Here is a 17,318-nt window from a genome sequence, read left to right as displayed (position 1 = left end):
TTGCGAATGCACGAATTCTCGAAATGAAGTAATTGTATATAACTGTATATCGAATTTGGTCGTATTTGTTGACAGATTGATAGGTTCCAATAGGGAGAGGGGCAATTAGGTGTTTTGTGCGTTGTTAAGCGAGAATACTCTTCGTAATCTGTTAATACACGTCAGGTAACTTTCAGTAGATAGCAAGTCACACCACAATAAAAATGAAGTGATAAACAATCTAAGTATAAGTCAACTTATGAATCGCAAAATTGAGAAGAACGAAAGAGCAATTGCCAGTTTGTATTTGTCGTGGATGTCGTCTTTATCGTAGGTAGATATGAAAATGTTATATTTTCCCAATACGATTATGGGTGATAACGAACAAAACTCACCGTGGCACATTAAGTTCTGAAGTGCTAGAGAGAAAAAAAAATAAACGTGGAATATATTTTGTCGGCTTTATCCATGAAGTTGCTCTTGAACTGTGCCGAGCAGTGGTAGTCAAAATCTTAAAGGGATGGTACAGTATTGGTGAAGATGAAATTGGGCTATTATTATTATTTTTTTTTTTGCGAGATACCAAGAAAACACTTATGAAACAGTACAGAGCATACCATTTTAAGAGGAATTCAAAGTTTATTAATGAAAATCGGGTTTGGAATGGCTGAAACATCCAAAAACAAAGTAAAACAAAATGATCATAATACAAATTGGGCCCCACATTTTATTACAATCGCTCTGTTTTGGATATCTCAGCCATTTCAAAACCAATTTTCATAAAATAAACGTTTAATTCCTCATGGAATTACATACTTTTTCATATTTCAGTAGAGGTTTCTCATTGTCTCACCAAAAAATGTTAAAAATGTTCAGATAAGTCTCAACCAAAACTATACAATCCCTTTTAATGGATGCATTAGTGGTCCACGCAATTGTAGCTCTTTGATGAATAAGTGGATGAAAATTATTATTTTTTATTGGAATTTTAGATAATGAAGCTTGGAAATTGTTTTGAACTTTATGAAGACCAGAAAATTCCTCTAGCATTAACATTGGGCATTTGTTTTATTCCCTCGCTTCCTATACGAGGCAGTACAGTATATGCAACTGACCTACACAATTCATGGGCGCTAATATCACTTTGACTGTAACGGAACTACACTTCTCCCTTTGGTCTTTGACTGTATTGAACAATGATGACTAGACATTATTATCTATGAATGCATGTCCATAGGAACGGAGATCATCTTCTCTTTTTATTTTAGTAAAGCATCTGGGAGTGACTACAAAAAGCAGAAATTCAATGGAACACATTTATGTTTAGCAAGATGGTAACGTGTTAACAATTCATTTTCTCTTCGCCTGTTCCTTAAACCTCGAGCATCATTAACGCAGGAAAAAATCCAACATAAATCACAGTCAACGCGGCCAAACGACTGCTTACAGCTAAATGTATATACTTCAAATACCTCGAGCTTGGACAATGGCGTCTAATACAGCTTCCTCAGTAGACTGAAAATTCTCCAGGATAACCTCTCGATATGATATTCCCGCTTCTGCAAAACTCTTCATACCTGCAGTTGCATGAACTGACTGGTAACTCCTTGCTCTCCAAATCCAAGCACTCAGTTTCCAATCAAACAAGCGGGTTAGTGTCTCCGCCGCCAAACCGAAGCCTACGGACAGGAGCGTTGCGGTGCGTGTGAAAGTCGTGTAGTACGTCTTTTGGGATGCCTCGATAGAGTTGGTTAGGCCGGTGAGAACGGGGACACCCCAGTTAGCGCTGAGTTCTGCCACGCTGCTCATGAGTCCGCTGCACGGTGGGCCCACGAAAGCGGCCACCCGGCCGTCGGGTTCGGTGTAATAGAGCTCCGCTGCGAGGAAGCCAGCTTCGCGGAGCCCGTAGTAGCAACTTTTCACGTGGTTGTGAATTTTAAGTGAGAAATTATTGTAGTGTCTCTCCTCCACAAGCTGATGCACTCTCCGAACGGCGAGATCGATCACCGGCCCGATGTTGGCTTGACTCATTTGAGGTATGACGCCGTAAATAACATGGATATCAAGTTCTACGCTTAACGTGTACGACACGAAAAGAAGCTGTGCAAACTTGAGCATCTGACGAGGATTCATTTTGTATTGTAACTTTTAGGTATGTTTTGTTTTATTAAGCACCTACAGACGTTTAAACATCGTCAGCTGAGAATGAGAAGGCATAATGGTAGTTGTGTCGAAACATACAACTGCAAGAGCTTTATCAAGTGCAAAATGTATCAATCGGCGAGAGCCTTAGCAAGCTACCCACCCCTTGAACGCTGCTAATAGCAGGAAACTATGATTGGCTGAAACTCGGCAGGTGTAGCTGAGCGTACTTAGTATACCGCCGTCGCGCCGCACTCGCGCTCTTTTTACAAAAATCCTGAATTATGAATGAATAAAACATAGGTTTATATAGAAGGAGGGAAAGCATTAAAAGCTGTTATTCACAAAATGTGGAATGAAAGTTTTAAAGCATATTCGCCATCGTTTACGTTTCAGCAACTCCAAGGTAGTCTTCACAAAATGTAGTGAAAGCTTGATAAACACCGCTCTAAACGCCAATGGATACTATAAATAGACGCATAAGAAGCAAAAATTCAGAGTGTGGACACAGGACGGAAAGATCATTGTCAAAACAGACAAACAAATAAACAAACAAACAAACAAACAGCGAAAAAGTGACAGTTGCCAAGGAAAAAGGCTTTGGGAGATTGAATCTAAAAATCCAATCTAATTCTTTACTGTTTACAAACTATCCACTTTATTTTCATGGCGATAAGATTATCACATCTCAAAATCCCAAATGGGTTATGTTGATTCGTATCATTTCTTGCATCTTTATTTTGTGTTCGCCTTTATTGCAGATAATATTTAAGTCAGTAGGGTTGTTGAGTAACATGTAACAAATCAGTAAAAAAAAAAAAAGATAGCAACAAAGCCTGTTCATGCACAGACAGTGTGGATACATAGCGTGTGATGCATTATCACACGGTAGTTAACGATATTTTGGGGCGATAAAGAAATAGGTTTTAATTCCATGCAAACGATTGTCAAGATGTACGACTGTAGGCAGTGACTCTATTGTATAGTCAATAACACAAAAACGTTAATGAGCGACAGTTACAACTCGAATTAGCACGGTAGGGGATTGTTTACTGCGCATCGCAACGTCAGAAATTGGCACAGTAAATAAAAGAAAAGATGCTGAAAATTATATACAGTGTACTCTCGTTATAACGACCGGCGGTTTGCTTTTGTTATAAAGAAAGTTCGTTATAACCGAACAGCATAGTGAATAGAGATATACAGATGAAACCTTAAATGGGAAATCCAGTCCAAATGTACGTTAGTCTGATAAGAAAGAGTAAAATATTACGAGTTCAACAGTATAATTTTGATCGAAATCAGATGCAAAATAAGGAAGTTATGACATTTTGAAGTTTCGCTAGTTTGGGGGGAAACAGTTCTTGAACGGTCAATATGAATATGAAAATGGCAAAGTGAGCATGTCATCCCCTCACATCTTACCATATAGTTTGTACATAAAACTTTGAAATTTCCAGTTTTTTTCATTCAAACCCAATTATGCGCGAGGCTCAAATCCTCGAATATCTAACTGATCACTATTCTGAAGTTATTAAACCAGGAATAACATCATGTTTCAGACTTCAATGACAGAAACATTAAATTGTCGTCATTTTTTTTGTACACTCTCAATGGAAAATTGTGAGGTTATGACATATAGTTAGGTCACTCATTTGCATATTCATATTCACTGCACTAGAACTGTTTTGCAGAAATTAGCAAAACTTCAGTACTTCATTCTAATGAGAATTTGTTGATATCCTTGTTCGTTATGATGGGAGTGCACTGTATAATAGAGAAAATCCGTTTATTTGTTTACACTCTCACAAAAACATGGATCGATGAATCTGTTAATTTTAGATGATGTGATATAACGGGTTATGTATTTGCACGGAAAGATAGGGATAATCATGGTGGGGACGTTGGATGTAACATAAGAGAAATATATTATATACATGTATCTCGAAAGACAAGACCTGGCACGCGATTGAATAGATTCTGTTATTTATCAATCTATTATTTGTAATCAGTTTAACTCGATCAATATGAAATAAAAATGAAGGTGACATCTCCTGTAGCCATGTTTCACTGAAGCCGATGACACTTTGTGTGAATAAAGAAGTAGAAAAAATGATTTGGTTTAAACTTCATTTATTTTATATAAAAATGAGAAAAAAATATTTGGGCCAGAATGGGATAGTGAAATGAGATCTATTTCTTAGCCGTAACTTGCAGAAAACGTATATGAGCTGGATTATCATGTGGATTGAAATCAAGTTTTAATTCATTAGGTTCTGGGGTTGAAAAAAAAATTAAACCAGAATTTTCACCAATCCCCTTATTTAGGATAAATACAGAACTATCACCTTTAGAAGGTTTGTCATCTACAACGATTCGTTATGATGAAAGTCTGAGCAGATCATCCTCTTTTAAAGAATATTTTCGTTGACAGATATGAGAGCATATGCAGCAGTACTAGACAAAAAGGCTGCCATTGACCGGATACAAAATTGTAGGTAAATATCTTTGTTTTTGAGACACATAATTTGCACCTGAGCAGTTGTTGCCGATGTTGGAATAACATACTTCTGCAAAAACGAGGGAAAATACTTTAGCACCAATGCATGGATTTCACAAGTGCAAATAGCAGGAGAGCAAATAAAAGGTAATGGGTACTGCAAGTACGAATGGAATGTGAACATCGGTACGATAACGCATGACATAATTTTCCGTAGGTAAATTATTATGTGAGTAGAGATACATATGCTTATATAAATGTTATGACAAGAATGATACTATGGTGCGTTAAATAAGAATTGCAAACATATGGCTTTCCTTATAACAACATGCACACTTGGGGTGTCCAATAAACGCGAGAATTAGACATTCAGACATGAACGCCAAAAAAAAAAAAAGGTGAGAAAAAGTAAGCAAAATAAACAACAGTGGCTCTACTTTAGAGCACATCACTGATAACGAAGTAACAAAGAATTCCAAACTATACATTCCTTTACAGAGTCATGAGATATCGACGGCCAACCCAACCCTGCTCTCCCTCGTACGATTGCAATCGTGGAACTGGGTTTTTGTTCATGAAATAAGATAAATTACAAAATCAAATTGGCTCAGTTAATGTTAAATATTGTAAAATAATACACATCGGCTAAGAAAGAGAAATAGACCGACCCCCTCAAGAAGAGGGACTAATTGAAAGAGTCCCTATATGGAAGCAGGTCTAGATTAGATGTATTCTTTCACACTGTTATTTATCTGGGAGATTTGAAGTGAACCATGTTAAAAAACACACACCCTTTGTCGACTCTAGTGAATACCTTTGTGTTCCATTTTCGACTTCGCCAAGGTAATTCAGGTTACAACAAGAACAACCCCTTATTGCATCTCTTAAAGAGGTATCATCTGTGCATCAGGTTCACTTTCTTTGAACACAGAGAAATCCAAGACACACTAGATAGTGTTTCACTAGTCTATTCAATCCTAATTGGTATCGGAACGGGCATTGGGATCTAGCCCAAAAGTTACAGCCTAATTTGTTTTTCATTTAGATCGTACAGACTTTCTTGGTAGTGTTAACAGGTTAAGAAGATTATGTGAAAGACATATCAAAATGTCCAGTGAGATAGTGTTTTGTTTGTTTTTTTCCACAACGAGATGAGGTAGAACGGGTGTTGGGATAAATTCAAAGACAGTATCTATTATCGCTGCCAAACGTGCCCACGTTATTTCTGTATATACGTGAGAAGCTAAAAAGCTCCCCTTGGATAGAAAGCGAATAAGTTGATATTGCCAGAGATAGTGATTACCATAAGAAAAAGTTCAACGATCTGAAGAGAAAATCTAAGGACAAAGGTCAAACAGGTGGTGGTAAGCTCCATGAAAGTTTGGAGAAATGCAAATATCTCAGAAATCAGGCAAAACAAATTACAAGAAACTCAAGAAGAATATTATCAAAGGAAACTTCAGAATTGCGGGACTGATATGTAGAAATCATGGAAATGAAAGACGTACTGCCTGAGAATACTTGACAAGTTGATTTGAGTATCAAAATAGGCTCTGGTGTGATCTGACAAGCTTGAAGTTGCTAATCCTGTAACTCAAATGTTTGCGAATGCCGGAAATCAAGAAATTGATTAAGAAAGATATCAGATTTCAGTTTCCTACATACATGTACGTTATACTCCAAGCGAAAACAACGTTCAAATTGTTGTATTGCTTCTGTCTTCCTTGTAATATAAGGAAGACATAATTATAGTGTATATATATATATATATATATATATATATATATATATATATAATGTATATATCAAGATATACATTAAGATATTAAGATATACATTACCTTGTAACCCGCACTAACATGATGAAACATGATGTAATTGCTATTCTTTTTCAAAATCAACCAGTTAACTCAATTTAATCAGGAGATACGTACAAATTCCAATTAAGAAAATGTGGGCTGAGAGAGTCCTACCTGATGCTCTGGTATCCACCCTCAAAACCTATATAACATACATAACCTCTTATCATCTTCAATACCGACTCGAGCTGTGGGGCGAAAAATTCAATAGAGGAAGCGGGTAATACTTGGTCCTTGGTGGAGTTGCCTCGGAGCAAAGGATTGGTTCCATCTTTTTCGATAATCGAATCAAAATCTATCACCCATATTTTTGTTTAGGAATCATCCTAGGTTTGGGCGATAGACACCACACTTTTATCGCTTCTATTTGTACACTTTGACACAATTTATGGCGTTTACTCTCAGTGATTCTGACTTTGGTAAGATGTATCAATAGATGTATGTGATGATGAATTTTTTCCCCTTGCAAGGTAAGTGGTTATATATCTGTAAGTGTTGTTAAGACATTGAGAGAAGTATTCTCATTGATGGTGACAGTGACATAGATGAAGATCGAAATAGTATGAGTCTTCATGATTAAATTGGTGTGATGAGCTACATTGGTGTTACTTACTCCTTGCTTCTACCATAGCAGCCTCCAGAGCCATTTCAACTTGTTCGTAATCTGCCGTGAGGAAGAGATCAAAGCTGTAGTCTGAGGCGTCGATGCCTTGGGTAATGGCGCCATAATAGCCGTACACAGATTGAGAAAGCCAGGCGCAGGTTTTCCACTTAAAGTACATCATGATCTCTCTAGCGGCATGGGCGCACTGCTCTGCCAAGAGCGAGGTCCTCGTGAGGGTTGTAAAGCGGTACTTTTCGCCCAGTTCAAAGGCTGGAGAATGTCCACTGAGAACGGGGATGTTCCAGGCTGCACAGAGCTCGGCCACCGCTTCCATAGCCCCCGAGCAAGAAGGTCCGAAGAAGGCGGCCACTTTCCTCGTGCGGTACGCCTCCGCAGCCCATGCTGAGCTCATTCTCGGGTACACGCCCCAGCAGGCGTAGGACTCGTGTTTTTGAAAGATGATGGTGAAATTGCCAAGTAGACCCGCTCGGACATCTTCTTCTATCTTCAGCAAGGCAAGCTCGACGGCGGGCTTGGACTGGGTCTCGTAGAAAGAGCTCAGCAGTCCCACCACCAATATGTCAATACTTTCCACTCCGGAATACACCAAGCACATGGATAACAAAATTGTCATCAACAGCGAACCCCTCATGTTGTTCCGCCAGCACACCCTTCTATGAGCAAAACTGAATAATTTGTGAGTTCCCTTCTCTAGTCATCATCTTGTCCTCAGCAATTCGTGTCTCAAGGGGGGCTTGCATTAGAATTATTACGTATGTCTTATTATTGAAGTTTTGCTCTGCAATATAGTAGACACTGGTCTCTCCGATGCAGTTCGCTATTGGCTGGATTATTTTTTTTTTCCGAGGAAACTACACCAAAGTTAGTCATTGAATTGATGCGTACGAGACCTGCTGTAAGCCGATTGCAATCTATACATAAAGAACAGCTCTATTCTCCAATGCATTAATGCTCTTGACCGTTGAATAATGTCAATCACCGCGCGGACAATTATACGTCTACCCGCGATCAATGCTGAAAATTGAAGAAGTACCCAAGTAAGAAACTGAACAAAACCTGCAACACAGGGCGTAAACATCTTTCCTGTCAGAGAGAAACAGAGAAAACCAAGGTAGATTTCAAGTTTGAAAAAAAACCACCAAACAATCATACTGTCAATGCATTTTTTTTGTTTTATGAAATACTGATGAATGTCAGAAAATGCGGAGCATGAAAATATCATCTTGCAATCCTTGACAAAATGCAAAGGTTGCTGCAGAACATCTTTTTTTTTTTGCCCAAAATCCTTATATTATGCTCCTTGTCTAAAGTTTCCTTTGTTGGCCAACTGAATGTAAGTTTCCGGCAGGATTACATCTTCGGCAATACAGTGTACCTAACAACCGTTGTACTCCTGATGATTCGGTGCAGTGGTCGCAGTATATAAGTGACATCGAACTTATAAACTACACAATTTGAAGAAAAAAAAAGCACCACCCGTCTCAATGAGAAAGACGCGAAACAATTGGCATATTATGACGATTCCTTTATGGCGTTAGCAGCTGGGTGTCCATACTTATTGTCTCGGGTAAGTTTCTTCACATCGCACATTGGAACATGATAAAAGCAAGATACGAAAGCGCGTTTTAATGAGATCTTATCTAGAAAAAAAAATCGAGGCCAGCCAGGTTTACCAGCCTTGTGAAGCAGAAGATGAAAGGCCAAAGTGGCTCTTTACGTAAACCCATCTCCGATCAGCCAATATCTGGTCCCTTATCACTCTCGACGTGCTTATACGCAACAACTGCGGTGCGAATTCTTCATTTGGTCCATTATGATTAATTGTCTTGCAAGTTCTACCTTCTAGTTATGTGTAGTTGCAATAAGACTTGAAAGATGTATCCGGAGAACATGCAGGACAGACACAGAAGAAGAGGAGGGAAAGTAGGAGGGCAAGTGAGTGACCGGTGGTGAAATAAACTCAACTCAACTCAACTCAGCTCAACTCTACTCTACTCAACTTAACTCACTCAACTCAAGTCTACTCTACTCTGTTCAACTTAACTTAACTCCACTCCACTCAACTCTACTCTACTCTACTCTACTCAACTCAATTCTACTCAACTCACCTCTACTCTACTCAACTCTACTCTACTCTATCCAACTTAACTCAACTCAACTCAACTCTACTCTACTCTACTCAACTTAACTCCACTCCACTCCACTCAACTCTACCCTACTCTACTCAACTCAATTCTACTCAACTCACCTCTACTCTACTCAACTCAACTCAACCCAACTCAACTCAACTCAACTCAACTCAAATTCAACTCAAGATGAAGTTTGGAAGGTTAAAGGCATTGTTTACCATTGGGAACAGTGATTTGAAAATGTGTTTAGTTATCACAGTTAATGCATATGTGTAGGTCAGGTGTTTTGTGATACACCTGACCTACACATATTTATACCTTACAAAAGTTTTGCCAGAAAGCCTAAAATATAAAGAGAAATCTCGATTTTTCTGAGTAAACCATAACTGTAGACAGTTAAGTCTAGAAACAATTCTATAATAGCCATTGTTAACATTTTGTATATTTAACAACACTTAACATTAATTATACTGATTAACATTTTTACATTTGTTGTTTCTATTCCTAACTCACATTTTGAATTATTTTGAAGCAGTAAAGCTGGGTTTTTGTTTTATCTGCAAATGGTGAATAATGCCTTTCATGTCACGTGACAGAACCAAAAAAAAAAAAGAAAAAAAGAATGCTTCACTTCACCAGACTCCACATACACTTTAATTCCTTCTTTTTGAGACTTACTATCTCAAGATGATATAACAAAATGAAACCATTCTTCGGCTCAAAGGAAGCCCCATATTCTCATCAAAGTTGAATTCCCTGTCAACATCTCAATTATGGGAAATCAAAGAAAGTTTAAAGACGGTCAGGCATGGAATAAGCCAGTTTGGAGTTCCATTTTGCGCATGAGCAGATAAAAGGGCATTCGTGCCAACAAGCATGTTGGTTTGTAAATTCACTGGGATATACGCATCTGTGATGTAATGACATTTCATGTTATCCTTATAAATGTTGCTTGCTAGCACATCCACCTGACAGCAAAAGTGTTATTTGTCAATATCAGTAGAAAGAGATTGTTAAACATCCAATGTAAAATAATGAAATGGATGCTTTCCCAAGTGTTCATTGACGGATCATTCTGGTCATCTGGTCTACACAAGTTCATTCTTTGTTTGAACAGGAATGACGAGTCCCATAAATTGTGACGTATATTTGACGCTTATGTGTTATGTCGCTCTGAAAACGAGTGAAGTGTCCCTAACCGACTGAGAAAGAAAAATGTCATTCGTACCAGTGTGCCCATGAGCTAACTCCGAACTGTCGTACAGGGAGAGTGCAGCATTCAAAACAGAATTGACATCACTAGAAAGCACTAATCAAATTTATGAAAATTGCGTTCAACTGGCCTGGTGCTCTTTACGTGTATTTGTTTTGTTTTGATTGTTTATTCACTGCTCTTGTTATCAAAATTATCTTTTGTGTGAAGTCGATCTTGAGCGTATGTTCTAAAAATATATATAAAGTTGACCATGGAACCACTTGACTACAGAAAATGGATGTGCTAAATAAAAGAAAAGTTATATCATATACACGACTCTGCAGTAATGGCTATTTAAATCCTTATTCCTTATACGATTTCGCTCAGACTTCCATTCTCTTGATTCACTTTAACCTTTAGAATGAAGGGAACTCGTGATGAAAGGTTTGGTTTCCCCTCAGACATCAATATCGACACATGCTCGATGCCTGGTGGAATATAAGCATGTGGCATATATGGTAAATTTATATCATCATTCAATGTCAAGTTTGGACCCCCCCTCCACTAGTTGTCTTTGAAAGTTTAGATATCTATTAATCATGCGCAAATAGCGGCTGAACATTTGGACGTGTGTTTGTACTCACGAGGCCGTATCGTGATGGACACGAAAAAAAAAAGAGCTAAGGTGTTTAAAGTCGTATCGATTGCGTAGGATGGACCTGTGTGAATTGCGATATTTCGTAATTCTCTGCTGAATTAGACTTGTCATGACAATTTTCAATGTATTTTTTTTCTTACTCGCATTTTGTATTTGACTTCATCAACTCCGTTAATAGACCGATTCTACAATAAAGTGTACGGTACTTTCTGTCACTTACAAGCCGTAAACGTTACTTAGCAACCAAGTGCGTGATCGATGGGGCCATTCTGTCTCTGACAGCGAAGGTAATTTTGTTGTCCCAGTGTATATACACTTATATACACGATAAGTGTATATACACTTATCGATTCAAAGGCGGGTAGCATTAGAAGGCGCAAGAAAGTTCAACTCTTCACCATGTTCATATCGACTGCTGTAGAGGGGTAAATTCCATCATAACAGTGAAGATTCTCGTTTGTTTGTTTGTTTGTTTTGTGTTTTTTGTGTTTTTGTGTTTTTGTGTTTTGTTTTGTTTTGTTTTGTTGTTGTTGTTGTTGTTGTTGTTTTTTTTTTTGGGGGGGGAGGGGGGGGGGAGTTGCCCCGAGGAATATGAGAAGAGGGGATCTTATATGTTCGCCTTCTCGGATCCGAAAAGTCGAGAAGACGAGATTTCACAACTTGCTTTCTCGTCTTCGGCGCACCCGAGGAACAGAGAAGCGGGGCCGAAAAGACGAGGTCTTACATCTCGCTTCCTCGCCTTTTCGGGTCCGAGAAATCGAGAAGACGGGATTTCACAACTTGCTTTCTCGTCTTCGGCGCACCAGAGGAACCGAGAACACTGTGTTTCCATCTGTCCGTCACATAAAAAAGATAATACATGATATACATTATTCATCCATCTATGTTGCAAGAAGTGTCAGTCATAAGGTATACCATGCATGATACGAATAATATACGCACGGATTATCATATAATAATTACAATAAGTGTACACTTTGCAAAGTCAAGAGCACATTCTCATCAAACCCCTCTGTTTAAAAAAGTAAATCTGCCATACATTTCACATGATATCAACAAAAACTCAAGCTGCTTGTTGTTATACGTTACAAGTAATATGATACCATGCTTTCTTAAAATGTAGAATAGAATCCCAACTATTATCAAGCAATGTGCTTCTTTATTTACATACAACATGTACAACAACCAAGAAAAAAAGAAACTCACTTAAAATTTGGGCTATATTCATTTGTTATTCTTGCCTTCCTGTCATAGATCCTTATTATCATTAGTGCGAGTATGATATCAACGGGGCTTTTTGTGTGTTGTTGTTTTGTATTCTTTTATTTTTGCTTCACTTCAGACATATAAAATTACTTTTTCAATCATCATGGAGCATCCTTTTTTTCGTATTTTTTAAGCGCCATGGCCAACGATGACCATCAAAAGTTAGCGCATAAACAATATATGTACCGTGTACTCCCGTTAAAACTAACACGGTTATAACGACATTTCGTCTCAACGAAGCAAAAATCAGGCTCTAAAATAATTGTCTCTATATCTTTAAACACTGTATTCAAATTCATGAAATCCTTCCGTCGAGGTGTTTTTCATTGCAACTGATTGACAAATTGCCCTACATCGACGTAAATAAGCACTGAATTGATTAGTGTTTTAGTAGTAGCCATGATAAAAAAAAAAAAAAATCATAGGCGTACATACTCGAGCACGATTCGAACCTACGACCTCCTGAACACCGGACAGGCGTCATCTCCACTAGACCACCGAGCTTTCGCCCGACAGCAAGTGCTGGTTCTAATCCTTATAGCATGCAGCGGGTACTGCGTAATTATTCAAATTCATGAAATTCTTCCGTCGAGGTGTTTTTCATTGCAACTGATTGACAATCTTTTTTTATCATGGCTACTACTAAAACACTGATCAATTCAGTGCTTATTTACGTCGATGTAGGATAATTTGTCAATCAGTCCCAAAGAAACACTGTATTTGTTTGATTACAACGAAATTTCGATAGTATAACAAAAGAAAACTGCCGGTCCCGCGGACTTTGTTGTGACGGGAGTTGCTTTACTGCTTTGTTTACTACATGCTTTTCATGTTGTTTTGAATGTTATCCTATTTGATATAAACAAATGAAATGGAATGAAATGATATGAAATAAAACCATGTAAATACAGCTGGTAAATAAGAAGAAAAAATTGTTGAAAACATGATTGTCAAGGATCAAAATTATTGTTAGAATAGATTTTTTTCACGCAATTTGAAGATATCTCTTGTGCTATCAGTCACGTCAGTGGCGTAGGGGGGCACGTGCCCCCCCCCCCCCCCATCCGCTGGTGAAAAAAGAAAAAAAAAAAGAAAAAAAAACCTACCAAAATGGTAATTCAAGGGTTAGTAAACTGATTTTGAAATCGACATGAAAGGATGATCAAGAAAAAAGATATTTTTCTAAGATTTCTTTTAACCATATAACTAAAGACGTATTATAGTTAGACTGATGTAAATTCTTCTCATTCATCCAGTCGAAGTACAAGATCACAGATTAGTTGAATCAAGTAACTGGAAATAAACTCACTGTTTGCGACGTTTCGCCAATTATCAATTGGCTTCGAATCCAGGTGGTTTGAGAGGGGCGTCAAGGAAGCCATCTGGGAACGTGTGGAGAGACCTACACTTAACAAGAGAGGAGGTCTCCGCTTCAATTTATCGCACACGTGGGACCGGGCCGTTCGCAAAATCCCAAGCCGTCTTTCGCGCGCTGGACAAGGTCCAGTGCGCTCTGCACAATCTCGCACTATTTAAGGGCCATTCCATCATCGGGAGCTTCATTCGCCCGAAGAAGCCAATTGATAATTGGCGAAACGTCGCAAACAGTGAGTTTATTTCCAGTTACTTGATTCAACTAATCTGTGATCAGGTATTATAGTTATACTGAAACATTGTTCAAAAAGCCCGGAGACGACAAAAGATTGTGATTCAGCGTGATTCCTGGTTGGCATTTTGAATATAAGCAGGATGTGCGCAGTATACTCAGAACATCGGAATGGCAAAAAGAGTCGCTGCAATGTTACGCAATGTGATGTTTGATAGGTTGTGCGCATTTGCTATCAAAGCTTGATCATTGATTTTGCCATGTTGCTTTACATACTAGTCTATATTAAAAATGCCTTGCATTGCCAATAATAAGACTTGACCATGGCTATTTCCTAACTTTTACATCTATATGAAACACACACACTCACAAACGCAAACAAATTAGGGGATGCTCTATATAAAATGCAGATTTTGGACATCCTTTTCCCGCTTGGTCACTTCGACGCCCCCTCGCTGGTCATACTCCCCCAATCATGAACATAAACCAACACCCTTGACTACCAGTGGCTGATCTAGGGGGCGCTACGGGCGCCCCCTCCCTCCAAAGCGAAAAAAAATACATGTAGCTACAAACGACAGTTTTTGGACTGTAAAATGTCAACATTTTTAAGCTCGCTCGCTTCGCTCGCTCGCATTTAACCGTTATATGCCATTCTCCTAATGTTACTGCCAATAATTGCCAGCAGTTGCGCCCGGTGCGCCCCCCCCCCCCCTCCTGAGTTTCCAAAGCGAAAAATATAGCTACAAACGGCAGTTTTGGGACTGTAAATGTCAAAATTTTCAAGCTCGCTCGCTTCGCTCGCTCGCATTTAATCGTTATGTCATTCTCCTGATGTTACTGCCAGCAATTGCCAGCAGTTGCGCCCGGTGCGCCCCTTCTCCTTAATTTCCAAAGCGAAAAATTATAGCTACAAATGGCAGTTTGGGGACTGTAAAATGTCAAAATCTTCAAGCTCGCTCGCTTCGCTCGCTCGCATTTAATCGTTATGCAATTCTCCTGATGTTGCTGTCAGTAATTGCCAGCAGTTGCTCCCGGTGCACGCCCTCCCCTTAATTTCCAAAGCGAAAAGATATAGCTACAAACGGCATTTTGGGGACTGTAAAATGTCAAAAATTTCAAGCTCGCTCGCTTCGCTCGCTCGCATTCAACCGTTATATGTCATTCTCCTGATGTTAAGCCCCAGTCACATATAAACACGGATGCTCAAGGATCTACACGGCAATCCCCGGATCATGCGTGCTATTATCCGGGGAAGTTCACCTTCATAAACATAAGGATTGAGAGAATGCAGCAATATTAGGAGAACACATCAGTGAAAGTTTGAGGAAAATTGGACAATCGATGCAGAAATTATTAATTTCTAAAATTTTTGTGTTGGAACCGCTGGATGAGGAGACTGCTAAGGCTCATGATGTCATATGAGTACAACAGTATAAAGAAAATGTAAGGAAAATTCAACATATTTTCACTTTTTTCGCATAATACAAGAGCACCTGACTTGCCTCTTTCTAAAGGCAATGGGAATAATATTACCCATAACATATGTCAGTAACGAGTCAAGGGAATGTGTACTTTTTTTCAAGAGATGAAATTTTGTGAAATTCTCTTTATATTTTCCTTATATTGTTGTACGCATGTGACATCATACACTGCAGTAGTCTTCTCATCCAGCGGTGACTGCACAAAAACTTCAAAAATTCATAATTTTTGAACGGATTGTCTGATTTTCCTCAAATTTTCACTGATGTGTTCTACTAATTTTGCTACATTCTCTCAACCCTTATCTTAATGAAGGTGAACTTGTCCTTTAATGACTGTACACACGGCATCAACACGGCAGCTACACGGATGAGGCCGGACTAACACGGCATCTACACGGCATCTACACGGCGCTAACACAGACCATGCCGGACAAAGCCGGCATCTACACGGTCCATGCAGGCAGAGCACGGCGTCTACACGGACCAACACGGCAGCAACACGGACCAACACGGCAGTTACACACATGCCACACCTGCAGACGAAAAAGCGAGCAAATGTTGAATTTTCATCCGTCTTCTCGTTCTCGACACGTCAACATCGCCTTTGCTTTTTTAGTAAATCATCAAAAAAAAAAATCACATATTAAACTGATTATGTTTCATCTTTAAAGGAGACGTATGGACCATTCTCCGAAAAAGTGTGTAATTACAGTTGTAGGGCCTACATGTGACCAAAAAAAAATAAACATCACAGATTTCATTCATTTTTAACCAATTCAGAAAATTTAATCCTGTAGGAACACAAAACAATCAATGGGTGATTTTTGAACACTCATTTTTTTTTTCTAGAAACATTTCCAAACGCAGAGTCCTTTTTTTACTAAGTCATGTTAAAACCACATGTCAGATACGTTACCAGAGGTAGCATCTTAGAAAATTGGATCAGAAGACGACCAGTGTGGTAACGTATCTTACGTATTAGAAGTTCCGTTAGCGTGTACGTTTCAGAGCCAACGCCAATCATGCCAATAAATTGATTTGAACTTGTAAGAACATCACAATGTGACTATTTCAGTTAAAACACCGCACTTCTAATCGTAAAGAATGGTCTCGTCATAGATAGAAGATTAGATAAATCTTCAATCATATCAATAAAACTTTGAGATATACATGAAATACGAGAACCAAACAAACATAAATTAACAATAATTTAATATGGTTATAATTTTTTGATATAGTTCAGAAAGTTTGTAATTACACGAAAGACAGTAAAAATGAAATCGGAAAAGATTTCTATGCAAATAATACACATGAATTCAATTTTCCCTTGTACCTGTCTGTAATAAATTAAGCCTCAAGAAACGATAAACGATGGTAACGTATCTGACAAAGCATTTATGTTCACGGACACATTTAAATACCGATTTACATCAAACCCCGATCACTGAAACATGCGATTCAAAAACCTGATTTTTTTTTTTTACCTTTATGGAGATAAAATGCAAAATTATAATGAACACAGATAGACCGTTCATGTAGTCGCGTTTGCTGTGAAGTTGACAACATAAGGCGAGTACCAGACTTTAGCCCTTAAAATATCGGTAAGTTGATTTTTACAGACAAAAAGTTATTGTAATTACAAAACACACAAACACACACACACACACACACACAAACACCACAACAAAGCAGAAATATAATGGATTTGGAACGTATATCTGACTGCAATTTCTGTTTATGCCATAATTCTACGGGATAGTACAGTTCTGGTTTAGATGAGGATTCAGGTTTTAACTTTTTGCAAGATAATCGAAATCCATTTATACGACATACTTCCAAGAGCATACAATTTTAAGAGGAATTAAAAGTTTATTT

General features: G+C 38.3%; 1 protein-coding gene across 1 annotated transcript in view; it reads right to left on the bottom strand.

Annotated features, from left to right (window-relative positions):
• LOC140238224 (atrial natriuretic peptide receptor 1-like) overlaps positions 1-7,511 on the bottom strand; it is a 39,671-nt gene extending 32,160 nt beyond the window's left edge. Inside the window, exon 1 of the mRNA XM_072318160.1 lies at positions 7,094-7,511. Coding sequence (XP_072174261.1) covers positions 7,094-7,496 — 403 coding nt within the window. The 5' untranslated portion in view covers positions 7,497-7,511. The remainder of the gene's footprint in view (positions 1-7,093) is intronic.
• Positions 7,512-17,318: the final 9,807 nt, after the last annotated feature.

The sequence above is a fragment of the Diadema setosum genome, chromosome 14, assembly GCF_964275005.1.
Source record: "Diadema setosum chromosome 14, eeDiaSeto1, whole genome shotgun sequence".
NCBI classification, from domain to species: domain Eukaryota; kingdom Metazoa; phylum Echinodermata; class Echinoidea; order Diadematoida; family Diadematidae; genus Diadema; species Diadema setosum.
Note: the sequence above shows the minus strand (reverse complement) of the source record. Positions and strands in the feature narration are given on the sequence as shown.